This window comes from Pipra filicauda, unplaced genomic scaffold (genome assembly GCF_003945595.2).
Source record: "Pipra filicauda isolate LSUMZ 115617 unplaced genomic scaffold, ASM394559v2 scaffold63_size3267554_pilon, whole genome shotgun sequence".
Taxonomy (NCBI): Eukaryota; Metazoa; Chordata; class Aves; order Passeriformes; family Pipridae; genus Pipra; species Pipra filicauda.
Genome location: NW_024104798.1, coordinates 683,809 through 706,575, shown reverse-complemented (window position 1 = coordinate 706,575; position 22,767 = coordinate 683,809). Strand labels below are relative to the sequence as shown.

The window sequence follows — 22,767 nt, the reverse complement described above, 5'->3', positions numbered from 1 at the left end:
ATCTAACTCAATTCTGCTGAGGGTAAAGTATAATGAGCTAAAATCAACTGCAGGGAGCAACTGAGGGGAGTCGACATGGATGAGCAGATTTGATGCTGGCACCAGTGCAGAACGAATGCCAGGACTACACAGAGAGGCTGGCCAAGAGAGGATCAGGCCCTGGGAGCATATGGACTGCAGGCTGAACTGTTTCATCCCGAGCATTAATAATGGACCGAAGTCTGTAATTCTTAATTGTGCTGAATCCTAATGCCTTCATCTAAGGGCCTTGGGATTTTGATGGAGGATCAGCTGGCATGGAAGATAACAACAGTGAAACATGGGGCATTAAGCCTAACCAGCAGATCAGTGGTCTGCCACGCCATTCCTCACACTTCCCTTCAGAGCTTTCTCCAGACTCCTTCCTCCTGCCATGCTGGCAAGAAAAAGTAATTTTAAAATCCCCTTGTTTATCCCATCTATTTTTCCTATGAGATGGCTGCTTGCCTATGTGTAAGGGCAAAACCCAAGCATAGGGCTGTTGGCAGATGGCAAAAGATCTCTTGGACATGTAGCCTTTAACTGCAACCTCTGGTAAACAAGTTGCGTTTCTTAAACTAACAGGTCTGAACCTTAATTAACTCCCTTGTCTGTGTACAGCCTCCACCATCCTGGCTCTGCTGCACTCAGTACAGGACGGTACCAGGGGATGGGGCCAGCACACAGGTGCCCAGCTGCTCCACAGCACCCCCAGACCTCCCAGCTCAAGCCCAAACCGGAGCAACCTCTGCGCACTACAAAGCAGTGATGAATTCTGCACTGTTCTGCTCTCCTAAACCTACTCACAACAGGAATATTCCCAAGCATGCAGGTTCAGGATGCCCAATGCTCACCAGGTTATACAGTCAACAGTCACCTGAAGTGACCGGGCATCCACCCGCCTTGTTTTGCTGTTCTTTTTAAGAAAATAATCCAGTTTCCCCCAAATAAGATGCAGTGGAGCGAGATGGAAAGCGGGTACTGTCCTTGACATTTCTAAGCACAGCAGATGTACTTAACTGGCTCATGTTATTTATTTATTTACTTGTGTAGAGAAACTGCTTGTTTCCGAAGAAACCCAAATGCTGATAAGATGATGAGAGGTTTGCATGCTGGTTGATGGTCTCACTTTCCCTTATCCTGAGTGAATACAAGTATCTATAACTAAATATTTCCCTTAGGGTACTGATGACTGAGGTATGTTTATTGCATTGAGTGAATTTATATATATAATCAGCACAATAAACATTATTAAATTGTCTGAGTAAAATCAAAGCATGAAACACACAGTCAGTGCTGAATTCTAATGATGCTGAATGCCCATGATTGCATGGGGAAAGGATCTTAACAAGCCTTGATTTGAGCTTTGGCATCCGCCTCACAAATCACACGAAATGTTCTCTCTTTAATAGTGCTGAATATTGATAAATGTCTCTGCACGGCACAACAGGGAAGTTGGTCTCTATTGGCAATCTTTACCAAAGTGTGTTTTTTCCTTCTCTACACTCAAGGGTTTACCCTGAATGATTTAATTATAATTTTCCTTGTGTAAGACAAATTAAAGAGGAGAGTAGGAGTGTCATGCCAAAGCAGATTATTTATCTCCTTAACAGATTGCTGTGCACCAAACCCCAGAGCTGCTGCTGCTGCTACTTACAGAAACTGGGCGAAATGTGGGACAAAAGCATAGATGTAATATACATTTAAAGCCCAAATGAATGAAAGCATTAACCCATTATTTATAGCTGGAATTGTTTCATTCCCATGAAAGCCCTGCAGAGCACACAGAAACCGAGAGCAGCACCACAATGCTCCCTGGGCCCTGCCCAGAAGGGAGGATGCCTCCTGCTTTTGAATGCATTTTTGCTTTTTGAGCGTCCCAGGTGACTCTGGCCACCCACCCGCTGTTTGCTTTTTAGTCATAAAGGAAAATTTTCATTGTCCTTTGGCTCCAAGCACAGCAGCCCCACAGTCACCAGTGTCACCAGAGCTGCATCCCCCACAGTGTGAGCAGGACTGCAGCCTCTCTGTGCACAACCCTGAGCCTGGGCTAGCGGCACAGCGACGCGTGGGCACGCCAAGCAGCCAATGACTATTTCTCCTGCTATTTTAAACCCCTTGTTTATAACCAAAATGTGTTTTTACCCAAGATACACAGCAGACCTGCCGCTCGCCCGCTGATTCTAACGCAGGTGCCTCCCGTCTCGCAGGTCTTGAGCAGCCTCCCAACCTGACCTGTGGGATCAGGAACCCCGTAAAGCACAGCCTGAACTATCCCAGTGACATGTGCCAGAGATGACAGTGACGATAGTAACTCCCACATAAGCAACTTGCCTCCTGCTGCCCAGTCCTTCTCAAAAGCCCAAGAGGAAGGGGTTGAAAACAGCTTTACAGCACACCCTAAAAGTTAATGTTACCTGTATGTGATTATTTATTGCTGCTGGGCAGTCGTTATGATAGGGCTGTGCTTAACTGTTAGGACACTTACAGTTTTTACTATGTGCTTTTTATTGTTGGTTAAATCTAAATAAATAGCTCTTGGTTGTATCAAACCAGAGCTAACAGCCACTTGCACAGAAGGTGCAGAAATGAGGGGAGGAAGCCACAACCTAAAAACCTGCCCTGGCCTAGCCGAGCTGTGACTTGTGTGATGAGAGGCAGAAGGGCTGATACCTCTCTTGCGAGCCCTTCCCACAGATCCATCTGACCTGAGCCTGGACAAGGGAGCACCTCCCAGTCTCCTTGTATTTGTTCTGCTGAGCCAGCTGGGTACAAGATCATACATGGATTTCACTGTAAGTCCAGCAAACTCAAGCTCCCATCAGCCCCATGATTTTTTCTAGTCTTAATCTCGGCAATCAAAAAGTTACCAAAACCCTGCTTTGTGCCTGCGCTCTCTCTTTTTTAAGTGCACTAAAACTTCCCCTTCCGTGAGCTTTCAAATATACATCTGATAGCAGAGCACAGCAACTCTTCCCTCTCTGCTCACTCCCCACCCCAAACTCCCTGCCTATAGATAAACTCCCTTTCAGAAAGGAAACCGGTGCAGAATATCTCACCAAGGAGTTTCTGTGTCACATGAAATCCAGGCAGGCACCACAGTGCCTGATGAGACTGCAACAAAACCCTTAAGTGCATCAGGAGGCATTCTCCTGTCTGTAGTCTCCCGCTCTACTTATGGATAAAGATGTAATTCAATCACTGCAGCAAATGGATGGTGTAAACCCTCCATGTACCAAACACAGGCAGGATAAAGCAAAGCCTGTAGCTCTCTTATTTGTATTCCTAAACATATCTATTTTCGTATTTTGATATTGCAGAGAACTCAACAGATATGCAAGAAAAGTATACAGCAAGCTTAACAATACAGCTATTGATTCAGGCACTGAGGATTTTAAGTCTTCTAAACTAAGACAATCTCAAACAACACCATGGCATGTTTATGCCTTCCTAATTAATCTGGAACTTTACTAATAAAAACATATGTATCACCTTGTCTGCAGATCCCAACTGTCTCCAGACCACAATTACAGGACTCAGACACATGTATTTCCAGTTCTGCTCAACAGCATACACAGAGAAAACTCTTTCTTTGGAACAGATTCCTGTATTTCCACTCCACTGCAAACTGAACTGAATCTGTTTCCTGGGTTAGACTGCCATTAGCAGACAGCATGTGCCTCTACTCACTGAAATAACATCCATCTCACTACATGGGGTTTTATTTTATATACTCGGTAAGAAAAACACGAATAAAAAATTTACTGAAAACTCATAAACCCATCTTGTTCAGCTCTACATGCAGCAAAAAGGGAATTTAATTGTTTAATAAACATCAAATTGTTTTTAGTATCCCATGTAAGTCTTCATGAAAACCACGTCCTTGGCATTTACATGCATTATAAATGTATTCACTGAGGTTCCCCCACATCCTTTCAATGGGTATATAAATGATGCCTTACACACACAGCAGTTCTTCCAACAGTGGGTGTGCTCTCCCTTAAAATCTATCTATTCCCAACAGCACCATTTTCTTAATATCAGAAAGATGTAAGAGGTATTTATACAGCTTCCCTATCAATCTACTCTCAGACCACCAGAAATACAAACTCTATGGCTTAAAAATTCCATTATCCTCTTTCTAATGAATGAAAGGAGGATGGAAAGACAAAGCCATCAGTTTCCATAAAATCCAGCTTTCACTGGTGTCTGCTATAACATTTCTAGATGGGCAAAGGGACTCTCCTGAATGCAAAGGAGCACTGTCCTCTCCATTGCGCCCACTCCTCGAGACCCTTCCTCTCCTCCTCCCTCCTCCTCCTCCAGCAGTGACGCTGAGGCTGCAGCCAACACTGGCACCCACGGCCCCAACGCCTGGGCCTGTCTATCTCACTGTAAGCAAAAGTTACATTGTTAGACACGCCTCAGTGAAATCTGGGGGTGTACAGAAACAAACCTGCAATAAAGCATCCTCTGGAATAAAGCAGAGCCCGCGCCGAGAAGCACATCAACAGACAACCCCTGATTTAAGCCATTTCTTTTAACAATGCAAGCCAAGCAAGTATAAATTAACTCACACTTTTAAAAGCCAAACAATACCAGTTAGCTAATTTTATCAGCACATTAAAAAAAGAGCCACTTTGTTTTTAGAGAAACCTGGTGAACTCAAGCCTACCCTGTCTCATGAAAGCAGGTAAATACAGAGTAAAAAAAGAAAATGCAAATGTGTTAGATGAGATGGGGCACCAAAATTTGGCAGAAAAATTAATACTATACTGACCAACAGATTTTATTCTTCACCTCCAGCATGCAAACCCAAAGCACATCAAGAGCACCATCACCCCGATGCAAAACTCAAAATACTCCCCAGCTTACAGTCTTTACACTTCCCCCAATACGCTTATCCAATGCACTTCTAATTAGCTAATTGTACCCACATTGATCCAATTAACAAGCCATAAAGATGTGAACAAAAGGAGCATATTCTGCCCAGTAGAGACTCTATTCAACCACGCCAACACCAGACAGAGCAAGCCGCGGAAGGACAAAACCGAGGCCAAGGCTGTTGGCCACCGCTCCCGTTCCGCCATCGCTTGGAGATGCCCAGTGTGGAACCCCCCCCCAGGGGACCTACCTCTCCCGTTTAGGAGTGTGGACTGATAGCTGTCCATTAGTTGAGGCGTGTGGGTTGATGATTAAGGAGGTCTTGGAGGGCGCGGAGGAGGAGACGCAGGTGGTGGACAGGTCCAGGCTGCTGTGGTTGTTGCTGGCTGCCTCCTCCGCTGTGTGCGAGCTTGTCACTTCCTTCCAGAGCTGCTGCAGTTCTGTTGGAATCATGCCTGAAACAAACAAATTGGATAATTAAATCAATTAACAGCTAATTCGGCCGTCTTCAAACAGTAATTAAATCAAAGAGTCAGTAAACAAAGCCTAGTGTTAGTTTTGCCTGTGTGTGTTTTTGCGCATGTATTTTTTTTTTTTTAATAACTAAATGCTAATACTGAGCACAGCACGGCTCTGCCACGCTCTGGTGTGACACCTGCAACACTCATGTAATGCAAAATCGGGGGGGTTGGGGGGGGGAATCCATACAACAGCACACCCACCCAAAACACCATGTTAATTATTAATTTTTTTTGCAATCCTTAGACCAAAAGGCCCATATCCAGAATCCCTACACAGGCAGAAATTCCCCCAGCACTCACAGCAAGGTTGACAGCAAAGGTGGCCAAGGGCTACTCTGCGGTCAGCTAAAAAATTCAATTTCTTTCTTTTTCCTCAATTTTCATTTCCTTTTTTTTTTTAAGGAAAGTGACTACTTTCTAACCTGTTATTAAAAACAAGGAAGGTCTCAGGGAAAAAAATACTCAGCTTTATTATTATGACAACATGAACCACAATATGACTAATTTTGTGCTTAAGTTTTAAATGATGACAAATAGCTTTGTTATTAAATACAGTTTTTATTAATCACTTTTAGACATAAATTATGAATTCATATTGTCTTCCTGAAATGCTTTTCAAATTTTAACAGTCAAATTGATTATACTATGATTATTTCATTAACACACCTATCTTTCTCATTAATTTTGGTTTCTCGAACTGCTCACTTAATTGATGGATGTGTCTACCGAAAAACTGTGTAACTTTCTATACAAGTAACACTATTATTACTGTCATTTCTTAGATCAATGCTAATGAGCCATTCAAAAGTAAAACGAAAACAGAAAATAAGCTTCAAGAAAAAAATAATAATAAAAAATTGTATTTTTATAAATGTCCCAAAGTGGACACCAGGGTTAGGAGACAACATTCAAGAACTAATGCAAGAGAAAACTGCAAACTCCAGTGGGCCAAACGGAAAGGGAACCATGCGCTCAAGCTGAGATCATGCTTTTGGATAAAGCTGATGTTTGTGACATGATCAAACAAGTCAAGTTTCTCTCACAGCAGACTATTTCAGTGCTCCTTCAGAGAAGGCCATGGGAAAAAATTAGCAGTAGAGACACGTCACTCAAATATTCAGGGGAAAAAAAAAATAATAATAGCCAGTGTCTGTGTGTTTTTAAAGAGGTTTCTCATCACTGTGCTTCCAGCTCATCGTTTGGGTGACTGTTCATTGTTTCACCATGTTGTAGCACTGGAGCTATCCTAAGGAAACCTGCCATTTTCTGAGTGTACAGCAGCAGCTCACGCAGGCATGTACCTCACCCAACCTAAGGTACTGAAATAAAAAAAAAAAAAAGAGGCAGTATGCATTATATTCATTTGAAACACATAATAAAAAATGCCAAGGTCTAAATTTAATTTATTTTTGTCATTTAGAATACAATGGATAGATAATCATCTCAACGTGATCAGCCAAACATCTTTACTTTGCTAAACTGTTAAAGATTTTAATTATGCTAGCTTTGGAGAGCACTGGTCTAATGAGGCGATAGACTCCAGAGAATCTAAGTGGTTAAGAACTGTGAAATGAGTCTGATAGGATTTTTTTTATATTCACCGTGGATCGTTTGCATATCAAAGAGGAGTAAATTATTGCACGACAGACCAATAACCTTCCCCGCCTTTCCCAGAGTAGCATTAACAAAAACAGTTGGTCTCCGGTAACGGGTTCACTACAAAAAAATGCTAAAATCCTTAAGTATCTGCAATTAATATATATTATGGAAGAGGCTTCAATTTATACATTAAGTGATCAGATATTCTTAGGACACATCCGCTTTTCTAAAGCCACGTCATTTTCCTTTCATCAGCCCCAAATGCCAATTATATTTTGATGGATTTTGTCCCAAATGAGCATTTAGTTATTAGACATATTCAATTATTACTTGTCCCCTGAAATTAAACCTCCGAGCAAATTAAACAAAGAAAAAGGTCAGTACACAAGCCTGTGTCCTGTTTTGCTGTGTGGGGGCTATTATTTTCAAACACCTTGAGAAGTGACAGTGTGGGATGTATTTTTAGCCAACATGCTTGACAGGACTGTCTGTGCACTAACAATTACCTGTGAGCACGGCTGACCCTTACACACTGTTTACTCAATTGAAACAATAGTGAATAGACTTGTCTGTTGATGATAACATATTGATATGAGACCGTATGAGCCGACACCTATTTTTATTTTCCAGAATAAGCAAATAGGGAAAGAATAACTGGACTTTTTTTTTTTTTTAATCTCGATTTTTGCAGGTTTTTAATTAGATACAGGCTAGCATCCATGCTCTTCTCCCCCTTCCCCTTTCTCCTCTCCTCCTGGTCACTTCTGATCTACTAATCTCATAACCCAAGAAAAAGCCTGAGTTACAGCCATTAAAACAGACGTGATATTTATACCTCACTGTAGATCCCCTAGAAGTCAAGGTGTTTGCTCTAACTTCCTATCCAAGTGTAACTCACATTAGCACTAATGACAACTACAGCACAGATGGAAAGAAAAATATAATATACTCAATTGTGGGGGAAGAAATACTGGAGATAATAAGGATTTTAGGGTGGGCTACATTAATCTAAAGAGCTAACTGTGATGTCATACATGTCTGCACGCAACCCCTTGCCAAAAAAATGATTACATCACCTGATTAATAAAATAAAATTAAAAATAGCCTCTCTCCTCCTTCTCCAAATTTAGTTCTTTTAGAATAATTCTAGGGAGAATTCCTGACTAGCCTGTCAAACTGGGCAGCTGAAAGGTGTGCTCATCACTCATCCAGCAAAATGGTTAAATAAAATAATAGAACAAATGGTAAAAGCAAGTCAAATAGATCCACGACCACTCTCAATAAATTATGTAATTTACCATTTAACAGTTTCATTTTAACAGCGAGAGCTAAATTTCAAGTCAGATTCCCAGAACCGTGCTGCAATTACCCGAGATCACTGCTGCCAGGGCTGCAACTTCCTACAGACCAAGAACAGGATTCAGACCTGAAACTGCCAAATCTACAGGAGCAATCAGGCACCCAGATGTCTCAGTCCTATTATTTTCACTCGCTGGTGATCTGAAGTGTGATTTGCAGTTTCATTTTGCAGACACTAAAGATCTCACTCTCGCAGCTCAGTACACTGCTGAAATGGGGTTTATTTTTAAATTGCTGCTATGTACAGATGTAAAATCTAGATTATAGAAGTGTCTAAATACTAAGCAGCAAAGATTACACAAATATAACATTAAAGGATGTGTTATTTTATGCAAGACAATAGGCAAGCATTGAAAACTAAAAAGAAACTAAAATACAGCTTAAACAATCTATTAGTTCTGAAAACATAACGAAAATATCACTTATGAAGTAGCATTCTCTCCTTGGAAACATTTATTACTATTACAGATACTTAAGAATAAATGCAAAATGCTTTTAACCAAATTCACAGCTACAGTTACTAGAGGGATGATTTTATTTCTTTTATACACACATTTACAGTATTTGTCTCAGTCTTGCAAACTGTTCTGAAAACAAAAGGGCAGGAGAGATGTAATTTTTTTTTTTAAATAAGAAGTGTCCATTACCAATTATTTTAAACTATAGCCCTGGTTCTTCATTGCATTTTTCAGGACAACTAGTCCCCTTGATTATGAAAGAAAATGTAGGCACAGGTTTAAAAAATGTATGTTGTGGGGACAGTTGACAGATTACTGCTCACGGAACTCAATTTCCCAACCCCAGGTATCACCGGCTCAAAGACAAACAGAGTTGCTCAACCTCTTTGTGTCCTTGTACCTCCATACCCAGGTGACCATGTTCAAGCAAGCAGAAAGTTGATTTAAACCTCATAATGACATCAGTTTTAAGCCATCATCTCTCTGATAAAAAAGAATAAAATATCGTGCTGTATTGCAACCTGCCTGAAAAGTCTCCAGTCCCTCTTTGCTCCCGGCTCCCGCCGCCCCCAACACTCGCAGCTCATTTCCCTGCCAGAACCAGCCCTTTCTGCTTATGTTTATGTCGTCTCCGGCGTGCAAGTCAGCACCCCTCAGGTTTTAAATACGCTCCTTGGTGAGGACTAATAGTTGCACTACCCTGCTCACCATATCAATCAATGCCACGACGGCTGAATTACCTACTGGTGTCTCCGATGTGTTACCGCACAGATTACACTTCATGCATCACCACATTCATTTCTTTCACATTACACATGAGCGTGTCTTGTCACTGCCCAATTGCCCTCCTTTGGACAGCTTAACTGATGGACTACACAATGAACCTTACCGAGCCAACTTAATAGTACAGGAGCTGTGGGAAAAATTAGAAAGGTTGAAGCTTTAGTCTGGTGGGTGTGTGGGAACAGCCTGGGATGCTTCCAACAATAAATCTGGAGCGTAATTAATGCACGTTACAACATTCTGCAAGCATAAATGGCATTTCATCTACGTGCCCTTTTTCCTGGACTCGTTTCACGCCTTCTCCTCATCACACTGCGCGTCAGTGGTGACTGACCAGGTACCACCCCAGGCTGGATCCTGCAGCTCCCACTCGGGCACCATCTTCCCAAGTATCACTCTCTGACTCCTGCACAGCACTACTTTAGACCAGGTGTCCCGCTCTGGGATGCTGGAAAGCTAAACTGAGTCTTGCAGAGGGAGGTGTCAGGTCCCCAAAAGCTCAGTCTCTCAAGATGGGAGTTAAGTGCTCAAATACCTTCCTGGGTCTGGCAAAAACAATTCTAAATAAAGCATGTCAGCCACACAGCAAAGCAGGCTCCACTCCCTAGTCTGGTCTCTGTTTATCCATGTAAGTTAATATTCACCAGCCACCTCACTCTCCTTTTTGCAGCTATGCACGCTGTAAAAAAAGGAGGGTGAAGAACAGAAGCAATTTCATCTCATCCCCTCCATTTAACTGAACAGAGCTGAATGTAAATTCATTATATGATTTAGAAACCAGGAACAGCCCTAAGGCTGCTTGGAAGATCCCAAATCATTCAGCATGGGCTGACTCAAGTTTTTAAGGTGAATGTTCAAATTTATTATAGGGCAACGAGAGGCAAAGGCAGGATTATTCAGAAATACACAGCAGCATCATTGATGATGCCATGGCATGTCTGAGCCATGTCAACTCTGAACACTCTGCCTTAACCACAACAGCCATAGCTCAGGTAAGTCTGTTAAAATGTCCCAAGGCTTACAGACAAACCCAGTTTAAGAAATAAAATTATAAATTTAAGCCACAAAAAGAAAAAAGAGAATAAAAACCCCATGTTATAATCACTGTCATAAGTATTGTGATTTAAGTAATGCTTTCATTGTATCAGTGTCTTAAAAAAAAAGGAAAATAAATTGGGATTTCAGCAAAGCAGTAACTTCTTGAAGAGTGCAGGACTGAATAAAGACGTAGGAGGATCTAATTGTCAATAACACCATTAAAATTAAATGGAGTTAATCCCAATTTGCCTCATGTGGAGGGAGGAATGAAGCTGTGAAGCACAGAGGCAGTAACACGAAGGCCGTGTAAGCAGTCGTGGAGAGCAGTGCCCCTCTCCCTGGCAGCCACAGCCAAGGGCACTGAGATCTCTCCAGCTCGGCAGTTGTGGGTCAGAACCACCCTGAGCCAGCCCTCCATCAGGCTGGAACCAGGAACAGCCCAATAAACACATCTGGAAAAGAGAAACCCTTAGGCATGAAACTAGCACCAGGAATCGATGCAGACTCCTCCTGTGAAGGATTTCAAGCCCAGGTGAGTAGAAGTGGTAGCTCTATTGCTATGCTAACTGCCTGTGACCTCCAAACCCCCTGCCAGCCAGAGCAGCACATGACTGCAGCACTGCCCCTCTCCAAAAATATTTTTATAATGCCCACCCTGTCCGTCAGCATCTTTCCATGCTTATTATTTAATGAGCCTATGAGCTCTCTCTCTCTCGCTCTGCCTGACAATTCCATGTGAGTGTGCACAAATGCCATGGCTTTGCCACCTCACCTACCTTGTGCAAGGGGTTGCAAAGGCAGAGTAGGCTGCCCGGGCTGGATTGTCAGCAGCCCCTGACGCTGCAAAGACAGGAGGTGCTGCTGCTGCAACTGCTGCATCTGTAAGAGCTGCTGCTGAAAGGCCAACTGCTGTGTGGCCACTTGCTGCTGCTGGGGCTGGAAAAGACAAAAAAAAAAAAAAAAAAAAAAGTAAAAATGCACATTTGTCAATACAGAGCAAAGCAGAGGAATTACAGAGCTCCCTGTCTCAAAACACTTTAACTTCTGATCACAGTCACCCGGTATCAAGGCCAAGCCAGCAAGCCCACCACCACCTTTGTCAAAGAACCCAAGGTATGCTTAGATGCCAGAGCTAACCACAGAGCTACAGATTCCCATCTCCATCGGTCACTTTAATCCTACCTAAATCCCTCCTGCCACCCCAATTAAAAATGTTTGCAGCGTTTCTTGCTCTGTGTGGTTGTGTTTTACCCCAGAAGTGGCTGCATTTCAGTGGTGGGTAAAGCAAGCACTGCCGGCAGCTCTTAAAAGTCCTGGGTAATTCTTCGAGGCAAGGAACACGTCTAAGGTGAGAATCACACCCTACCATCACATCACACTTAGATGTAACGAGAAACAACCCTGCACTGTGCTCTGTTTGCTCATTCAAGGGTTGTCTCAACTATTAAAGCAAAACGACTGGCTTAATTTATGGTGTTTTATACTTACTCTCCCTTCTTCATCCATCAAGTCCCACAATACTTTCTGTTATGCTGGAATTATTCTGTGCTGTATTTAAGGCTGCTACTTCTGCACTTTGAAATTTTTAATTATTCTCACTAGAAAGAAGATGGAGTTGCTTTACTCCACAGGGATGTGAACCTTGAACCTTCGAGGTGTAAAAGAACATGTTGCTTTTCTCACTACTGTACCCGGAGAAGCTTTTAACTACTCTGTTTATCACTTCTGACATAAATAAATGAGAAAAAATCAGACCTTTGAAGAAGAAAAACTTCATCTAATATTGTTAATTAGCCATGACAAACGATGAAATAACATTGTAAATCTTTCATAGAAACAGCCACTAGATTTTAATTACACACATTCATAATTTAGCAAACAACATCTTACTTGAATGTGAGTGTTTAATATGTACAGTACTCCAGGCTTCAGAGTCCTTAATTTTGTTCAGTTAAGGAAGCCTCTAGGTTTTGCTTCCATGCTCATCTTGTATTTTATTTGCTTTGTTCTTTAAAATCCATGAAAGGCTTTGCATTTTGATAAATATCTTTTTATTTATTGTACAATGACAGGAGGAAAACTTTTGTTGTGTAAAACATCAATACATCATGCCAGTGTTTAGCAGTTCCTTGTGCTAGCCAAAAAAAATTAATGTAGATTTCCTTAGTAATTATCTGAGTGATAGAAAGATAATACAGTGCAGTAGTACAATAAATAGAAGGAAATTATCTAATATCCCTAATCTGCTAGGAATCATATCAAGGTGGAGGTCTTATACACATTATGGCTAACAATTATGGAAAGAAAATTAACTCTTACCAAACTGCATACTTCCACAAACAAAACCCAGCCAGATCCCAAACTTTTTGTCACCCTTCCTTGACACCAAGCCAGAGGATCACTGGCCCCATTCCTTACTGGTGTTACACAGAGAAAAAGTCCCAGCAGAGCCACTGGAGCAGGACTGACAGACACCAGCCAGGGATTTGACCCCCACCTTCTCATACCACCACACCCCATCAACCTTAATACTGCAACAAACTTTATACCCACAACTCTGACAGTCAGTCATTCTAATTATTTTATTTATAAATGTATCTTATTTCCAAGAAAATCGAGGACTTCAAGAACACAATTAAACAAATAGGTGTTCGGAAATTCTGAAACACAGAGAGTTTTCATTTCTTTGCAACAGCTTGCTCAGACACATCCAGTTGTTGCAACCATGTGTCACAGCAGCAGATGCAAACAGGCCCCAGCAACAGTTATATTAAGAGTTAAACTAATGTTTCCTTCCATAAGTATTAATTTTGAAATGTATGTACTTAATATAAATATATATACTTAATATATTTACACATATATATAATAAATGGTATTACATAAAAATCTAGCTGTAATAAGCTGTGTTTTACCTATTTGCCATCTGAGTGTAAAGTTAGAACGTGGTTTCTTTTAACAAAAAAAAGCCCTTTATATAAATTGACTGATGCCCGTTTGGTTGTCTTCTCAGCTATCCTCAGAAAAGCTCTTGAACACTCTCTACTTTGAAAAGCCAGGATATAAAAGTATACAAGGCCCATTGTCCAAGAAAGAATTTAAAAGCAAGACACGTTGCCAAACTGCGCTCCCCACCCAGTTACCAAACACAGGATACAAGGCAGTTTGTTTACTTCTCACAATTGAATGCATACAAAAAAGGTCTCGGTGCAGTCCTGTTGTCAGGTCAGTAGTCAGTGTTAAAATGCTGAAATATCCTGATAAAACTTGCATTTTTGATCCCCTCCCTAAAGCTTCTGTCAAAGGTCTGTTTTCCTTTCTTAGGTTACTCCCTACTGCCTAACATAAACTGTCACACTGCCGGAGGACAAACGGCCCTGTTCTTAAAACAGCTCTCTCCGTCCAGCGCCGCGGCACCAGGCGGGATCCTCCGCAGCCCCCTCGCCATGGGGAGCCCCGATTTGCCAGAGGAGGACAGCCTGGGGGGGCACAGGGCTGAAATCCCACATGACACCTCTCCCCCTCGCTGTCGGGCACCGCTCACCCTCTGCTACACCGCGCAACCCTCGAGTAAAACCCGCCAGGAACCTCACTGGGGTCCGCCTGTTCTGCTCGGGGGCCAGATCCTTTTGACCAACAGGGCTTGGGAGGTTTGTTGTGTTTTTCTTCTTTCACGACAGTACAATAGGACAATGCACTCACAAAATGACTTGGGGGATGCCATACATGAATACACTTGTTCCATCTGTCAAGGTACACGCTTGGCCCTCGTTAGCACGGCAGCTGCCGGCCCCTACCACGGCACTGCCCGTCAGTTTTCAGTTCGAGAGGGAGGGGAAGAAAATAAAATCATGAAAGAACACCTTTTCCATGCTAATTTAGCAAGAATAAACTCCTTAAGCTGGGCTGAACAAACCTCTGGGGTGAAATGAACGTTGAAACGGGCCTATACTAAAACCATCAGAAAAAACCCCCTAAACCCCTAGAAAAAGCTGAAGAGACTTGGGTCCTTGTTCTTTTCCCAGCTATCGTGTTAAAATGCTCTTCTTGAAACAGGAAGGAGTCCTTTCTTATTGTTGCTTTCGCTAGTGTAATATCAGAAGTGTGACCACAGTAAATCAGTGTGTTAGATATTGAAATGCCATCACATTGTCTAACTTCCCTTCTTGTCTTTTTTAACACAAAGTATTTTTTTTCTTTAAGCTCCGAGCCCTCATCTTTGTGTCTGAGATGCTCTCCTGTCTGACAACAGCAATTTAGAAGAGTTAACTTTTATCGTTCATTCTGCTGTGTAACTTTCCCCTTCAAATTTCTTTATCTGCCCTCTGAGCTCATCTGAACTTTCATGTTCTCCCAGCATGCAGGCTTGCATTCAAAACTATGTCTAATAGACCAAATAAGAGGTTAATAAGAAGTGGCAACAGAAAGAAAAAATACAATCCCTGGTAACTGATAAGAATGACAGTGGCAGCCCTTTATTGTTTGTCTTCAAATATAGAGTTAAAGATCTTTAAAAAACTAAATTTTGACGCCTTTGAAAAGAAAGAAGCACAAAATAACAACAGGGGGTTATTGCCTGCCAGCCACAGGGGAGAAGCTCCATAATTCTTATTCTCCCTTTTGAAGGCTGTTAGAAATCTGATTCAAAAAAGCAACAGCAGAAGGAGAAAGCCTCTTGAGGCTATCGCCATTTCCTGTGATCATGCATAATGCGTTTCAAAAGTGGGTTTTTACCAATTCTGTTGATCAATTGCACCTCCTTCATATTCCCTCTTTTTTCTGCTGTGTTTACATCTGATGTGACTCAATGACAAGCGCTGTCTGAGACTGTGAAACAGACCTGTCATGTTGATTTATGGGCGCATCAAACCACGACTTGTCCAAACTGAAGCTCGCAGTTCATTAATTAGAGAGTTGTGACTTTGAAGTCAGCTTTCAGACTGTGGTTTTTAACATTTGGCTTAATTTATATGCTCTTGAATGTGGATCTCTAAGGAAAAAACTGAAATTCCCTTCTTGTCTTTGAACTTCTTTTGACCGCACAATAATCATTTCTTTGTCCAGAGTGATGCCTGCATCCCAGAGTCATTAACGCGCATTGAACTGCCACTGATGAGTAAGCCCTACTGAATTAGAAAAACAGCCAGCAAAACAAAGCTGAGAGCATTCTGCACAGTGATATCTCACAATTACATGCCTTCCCTCCCTGTGCCATTTCCATTTTAATTACTGTTAGTCCTTTAGATTTACATTTTAGACACTTTTTAATCTGTTCCCTTTTTATTATAGTGGCGCCCGTAAGCGCGCTATGGCTAAGGTTGTGTCAGCGTTTCCATTATAAACCCCCCTGTTTTCAGGGGTTTATAACTCAGCTGGAAAAATTCACTCTGGGTTAAAACTTGGCACAGGTGGCACGATTTGCCGAAATTTCAAGGGGGCTGGGGCACAGAAATTGGTGTGTGCTTTGAGCAGCCCCCTCCTTGTCAAGTGACACAAGCGCTGCCGCTATCGCAGGACATCACTCAGCATCTCATGCCAAGAGGCAGCTTTCTAGGATCTACCTAAGCCAGAACAGATGTCAGATTAAAGCAGGAAAGTCTCAAACTCCCCAAAAATTAGGAAGTGAGCCCGGTGCCTTTAAAAAAAATGTAATTGCAGCAAAATTAAATTTAAGCACACAAAAAGCAACAAAGTTTAGGATGTGACAGGTATTTTGAAAGGGAAGTGTATTTAAAAATGGACAGGCAGAGCTACCCTGGCCTGTCCCCTTCTGCCATGGACCATGGTGGCATCAGAGTGAGGTCTCCTGCCACCTCTTCTCCATGTCACCACCGATACCGCTCAGTGCAGCTGTGAAGAGCATCCAACCAGAACCTCTGTAGTTGGAAATTACAAGCACAAACTCAACGTCTCTCAGCATTTTGCCCTGTTTAGAAAGGACAGCACCATATCTGGGCCTGCTGCCTTGCCCCCTCCCCTCTACACCATAACTAACTTCCCAAAGCACTCTCCCAAGATACAAGTCTAGATGCTTGCTCCAGGACTCATACCAAGCAGCAAGGCCTGGTCCCCTGCTATAAAATATGTGGCAGCGAGCAAATGGAAAGCACAAGAAAACACAGGCGAAAACAGGACAATAACTCTAAATCTGAAAGCTGAGGCCTGATAGAGTCAGTTCAGTTGTGCAATCATTTATAAGATGAATGACAGTTTAATAGCCACTAGACAGTCCCCAGGGATCTGTGGTTTGAAAGTAAAATGGGTATTGTCTGTACCTCTTTAGGCTGTTTTCCAGCATGTTGTTGCTGTAAAAGTTGAAGCTGCAACTGTTCCTGTTGTTTCTTATAAAACTCTTGAAGCTGCTGCTACAAAGAAAAGGAAAGATGGTAAGTAACAAAGTGGAGAGCCAATTCAGTGTCCCTTTTGGTGTAACACACAAACTGTGATTTGAAAAATAGCATCCTTTTATCTGTAATGGTCTGACCTTTAGTTTGAAACTCAACAATAAATTCAGTGCACACTGACTATTCTTGGCATTATCGTTTGAAAAGTAATCTCCAAAATGAACTGATGAAAAACATACCATTTTCTACACAAACTAATTAAAATAAGGCAAGGAATGACCTTTGATTGTAACAACAAAGCCAAAATGCCCTTGCTGAGAGAGCCTGGCGAATCTCTGTTGTGAAACACACATGCTTTCTAAATGATAGGGTTTGACTGTATTAAGTGTTGTTCAATACATGCATAGACATCCTGGGAAATGCTCTCCTCCTCCCGCTCCCCAGATGTGCACCGTGCAGGCAGCGTTCCGGTGTGGGCAGGAGGGAGCCTGGGAGCCAGGAGGGAGCAGGCAAGGTTGGGCTGGGCTGGATGCTGACACCCACCCGGGGTCTGTGAGACCCTGCTGTGCCAAACCCTATGATAACGGAGCCTCGGGGCTTGTCGGTGGCCAAATTCCAGCTGAGAAAGGACCATGGGCTGTGAGAAGCACGTACACACCACACGAGATATGTTGGTGGAAATCAAACAGATTAAGGCTTGACAACCTCTCCACTTTTACTGCCACCGTTTCCATAGTCCTTTATGGTTCCAGATGGACATAACGAGGTCTAAACTGGGAAGCACTGCCCTTCTACCTTGTTTATTCCAATTAGTCAGGGCACACACCAAGCTTTCCGAGGGATGCAGGCAAAAGCAACAGGGACATCTGCCGAAGTCCTGACACTTAAATATGCATCTGTATTGTTTAGCTGATCTTGGAAACAACTCCTAGCACTGCTCCCTGGATTTGTTTCCAGCAGCTATTTCTAGAATTAAAAACAAAAGAGCAGTCAGTTCAGCTCGGAGCATGGATGCTCCAAGGTTTGGACCTGAGATGTGGGCAGCTTCCTTCCCCAGGAGTGTTTTGGGGGGCAAAGCCCTCCAGAAGCCATAGGGGCCATCTGAGCAGCTGTTAAGGAAACAATTACCTGTTGAAGCATGAGTGCCTGCTGCTGCTGGAGCAGGACTTGGAGTTGCTGGGGAGTTAGCACTTGTTGCTGGAGGATCTGCTGCATTTGCTGGGGAGTGATCACTTGAGGTGTCATCATAGCCACCGACACTGGAACCTGAAGGCCAAGATGAGAGAAAGAGGGGGTCAGAGAGCATCCCTGTGGCTCCTCCAGCATCCCCACGCCGGGGGAATCCCACACCTGGCATTGAGGGAGCCGAAGGCAAGAGAATCCTTACAGCCCACCTCAGCAGGAACAAAAGTACTGTCTACACTTTCCTGGTGATTAAATTCCCCTTTTGCAAAACATTAGTGGATGGAAATTCTTTAAAGCAAAAGCAGTATGGTAAAGATTAATTTATTTTTACAAGAAATCTGCAAACGGGTCCTTTCCCTCCTAGAAAGTCCTTGCTTCCCGTACAGAAATCCAACAGCCAAATATCCTACACTGATGGGATCTAGACCCTATTACAACTGGTTTTTAAGAAAATTGAAGGAAGGCTCAGTGATGTGAATAACAGCACTAGACTCCTATGCAATTTTTACAGAAAGGCCCTACCACGATGTCTTTACCATTCCATATTCACCCAGCATACAGATGTCTTCAATTCTTTCATATTATGTGAGATACCATTAAAAGCCGCTTTCCATGACATTTCAGTGACAAACAGCTACAGTGATGAACTTGATAGCATTTCATATTTGCAACTGTTAACACGTTTCTGCACGGGCATCTTTGCAAGGAACCTGTACACTGTATCTGAAGGATGATGTCTTGTTCAGATAAAACACTGACATTAAAATGACAGGCTGTCTTGGCCAAGGTTACACAAATTGTATTCAAGCGGATACCTAATGACAATGCTATGAATTCTGCAAGCTTTCTAGAATGTAATTTAGCTATTCAAAATAATCACTGCACTTGTGTTTAATTTGAAGACTACATGAGAACCATTTTGTCAGTCCCAGTAATGCAAGAAGACTATTTCCCTAGAAACCCACCCCTCTACCCTCCACCCCAAAAAAGGAAAAGAAAAGGAGGGGAAAAAAAACAATAGAGGAAAAGACAAAACCCATATGAATTTTAACAGTAATATTTAAGCACCTTACTTTTCTATAGTTTCAAATCAAATACATGACAGCACAAAACTAAAAGCAGTAAAGGATATACTTTGCTAAAAAGGATCTCCTGTCATCCCATGTATTACAATAAAAGGTAATAATATGTTTAGCACTTTTTCTGTGCACCACTTTCTAAAAAATCCACAGACAATAGCTGATCAGAAGATAAAGGAGTTTAAAAAAAACCCTCCCAGTGTAGTAGTAAGCAAGAGAGAAATGCAGTATTAATTTTATGTAACATAATGTCTTAATATGCAGTTTATCTTGACTTTTTCACATGATTTGTCCTGTCATTTGCATAGCAAGCTCTCATTCCTAATTTCACAGTCATTATGCACTGATGTCCTGATTTCTCAGCATCACTAATTTTGATGAACTAAAAATGGTTCCTGAAGGTCAGATGCATGTACACTGCACATCTCCCCGTGTTGTTGTGTACATGTCGTGTGCCAGGGACAGACACTGCCTCAAAAACACTTGCCTGAGCAAAGCCTACCAAGGGCTCGCACGCCTCCGACATCCCATTAAAGCAGACACGGCGAGGTCCTCTGAGCATTCCCCATGGCACAGCGCGTTCCCACACAGCTAATGTGGATCAGGTTGGTGTGAACGCAGGCAAACGGAGATTTAATTATGGGTCAAATGCCAGAAACCACCGAAACCAGGGGCCATTTGCCCGTGGCCTGCGCCGCTTGCCCGCACCTATGGGAAAGCCATCAGCTCTGAGGACACTGAGTCATCTGGATGGGTAATCCCATTAATTCAGAATATCTTAATCCGTACCCTTTTAAAAACTTTTCTGGGAGTACAGAATTATTTAATTAAATCCTGCTGTCACTATCTTCACCCCAAAGCGTGACTCACCTTCATTATTCTCATCCCCAGAGAAGTTTACTTTACCCTGGGGTTTGTACTACCTCTCATTGAAGTTGGACCAAGCAAACAGAAGAGGAAGCATGTTTAAGTATGTTTTCTGTGCCCTTCTTGGAAGATAGACAAGACAAATACTGTTCAGTCAGATTTATGACGACAAGCGGGGATACAGACAGGAATAGGGTGGGGTGCTGTAAACCCTACACATCGGTGATTAATCTGAAGGGCCGCGTTCTGCCGTCAGCTGGGCAGGGACAACTCCCATTCACTTCCATGGCCTTTATGCACGTTTATCTTGGGACAAATCTGACAATTGGGCCCTATCTTTGAAAAGCAGCCACGTACCTTCCAGTGAAGAATCTCTTAGCTGCAAGAACAGAAGCACTTAACCAGAAAGAAAAGAGCAGTAATATATATATATATGGCACACAGTTACGGAGTGCAAGTACATAAAGTACAAGTTTGCATTGGCCCGTTCAACTTCATTTTACCATCTGAAACCACATTTTCACACCACACCTGCACTCCTAAAGAAGGTGCTGCCTTCCATTTATAAACACAACTCACAGCCACATTTAGCCAAAGCCTGTACTTCAGTTTGTCACGAAAGCAGCTTACGGAAACCTTGCACAAACAAATTCAAATAAACCAGAAACTACGGTGTTAAAAATGACCACGCACATCCCGGACGAGCGTGGGCCCACATAGAGTCTGAGGACTTTAAATAGTTAAGAATGATGGCCCATATATCCACTCTCTTAACTCCCAACGTCCAACTTTTCCATGTAGCTAGTCCCTGGTAATACTAGGAATCAAAGGGCATGCAGCACCAGCAATAGGCTATTATAGCCCACACTTTATTACCCATTACTACCGAGGTCATTAGCGGTAAGAGTGATTGTACCGGTCTTAACCTATTGATCATTGTAACTACTATCATTTAATCCCGTGTTGAATGTCTGGAAAGCTGCTAAAGGCACACAAGAGAGAGTGCTTTAGCGATGAGAAATATAGCCAAAGCTTGGAAATTACACTTTGATTCATAAAATCTAGCCAGTGGTTTAAATCAATAGTATTTAAAACAGTCATGTAAGTTCTTAACTACAGCTCTCTTAATATTTATGGGTCCCTTTTTGAGTGTATTCAGTCAAAACTAAACTTTATTTTAGATACTGTGCAATATACTTTACATTATGTTAGATAAAAAATATTTATTTCTGATATTTTGTCTGATAGTAAGTGAAACCTAAATCGAAAGCTATAAATTCATTTTAGATTTCTATCTCTCAGATGTCAACTTAAATGTGTTGCCAAAAAAAATTAGAAACCAACTTTAAAAATGACTTAACTGTTTAAGTACATGAAAATGAGCGTCTTTTATGAGTTAACAATGAATCACAGAAGGCAGTTTATGAAGAACTAAAATAATTCTGTCTTACTGCCTTCAGGGAGTTGAAGTTCAAATTAAACTACTGGCAGATATATTTAAAGAATGCTAAGTTAGCATGCAGAGAAGAAATCAATCTTTTATTTTTTCTTTCAAGTTGTTTATTTCTATTTTGCACATGAAACATGATTGTTGTTATTGATATGATTAATGAACTACTTTTGGTATTGTTGACTGATAACAATAGGGTGTGGTAGATACCCAGCTGCATGTAAACCTGGCAGCAAAGGTAAAAATACAGCTGCAATTTGGCTTTGGGAGCTGTGCTAGTATGGACCTGCTGACATGCTAATACCATCAACGGCAAAAAATGTCTTTAATACTCACAATTGTCTTCAGACACTGTTTCTCCCAGGGTTCTGCCTGCTGCTCCTCCAGATCCCCCAAAGCCCTCCCGTCCCCCTCAGCCCCCTCCGTGACTCCCCCATTTCAAGCCCTGCAAACACACCATATTTTGGACCAAGGAAAACTTCCACAAACTTGGACCAAGTTCACCTTTAACTTCCCCACGAAATTACAGCAGGGATGCATTTGTCACTCCTCCACACAACCCAGACAAGGGTCACGGGGATGAAAATGATTTAGTCCTATTTAATCATCTCCATTCCCTCATTTTCAGTGATATTAATATAATTAAATACTAGCTAAATAATTTCAAGTAGTTTAATCTTGTATGAAGCGAAAAGGAAAAAAAAGAATGCCCTTTTCACACCCTGTGCCCCCGATGCTGGATACGGCTGTGGTTCTGTTAACTGTTAGCAGGCATGCATGGAAGATGGGGAAGATTTCCTTAATTCATAAAGAATAACTCTGCCAGAAAATCCTTTTCTCCCGTGATCTATGTTCAAACTTGATTTCAGTAAGCCCTCATACCAAGCACCCTGGATTTCCAAACAGCAATTCTTCGGTTAAAGATTTTTGTGATAAAAGTTAAACGGAGCAAAACAGCTGAACACAGAAAGAGCAAGTCGCTGAGGAACAGTTAAAAATACTGGGCTACAATAAAAATAGCTACGGTCAAGCAAAACCAAACAATGAACTTGAGCTGTCCTATTAGAAAGCTCTTATATGCAATACATTTAAAATATAAAAAAAAAAATCTCAGCTGAAACAATGCAAAACAGAAGATAAAGCACTGACAACCTGGCAAGCAGAGAGGCACAATGCCACAAG

At 42.0% G+C, this 22,767-nt stretch overlaps 1 protein-coding gene across 1 annotated transcript in view; it reads right to left on the bottom strand.

Annotated features, from left to right (window-relative positions):
* Positions 1–22,767, bottom strand: part of FOXP1 (forkhead box P1) — a 382,652-nt gene that overhangs the window by 57,657 nt on the left and 302,228 nt on the right. The window contains exons 6-9 of the mRNA XM_039388350.1: positions 18,133–18,270; positions 16,936–17,025; positions 11,437–11,596; positions 5,153–5,357 (exon numbers count right to left, since the gene is read on the bottom strand). Coding sequence (XP_039244284.1) covers positions 5,153–5,357; positions 11,437–11,596; positions 16,936–17,025; positions 18,133–18,270 — 593 coding nt within the window. The remainder of the gene's footprint in view (positions 1–5,152; positions 5,358–11,436; positions 11,597–16,935; positions 17,026–18,132; positions 18,271–22,767) is intronic.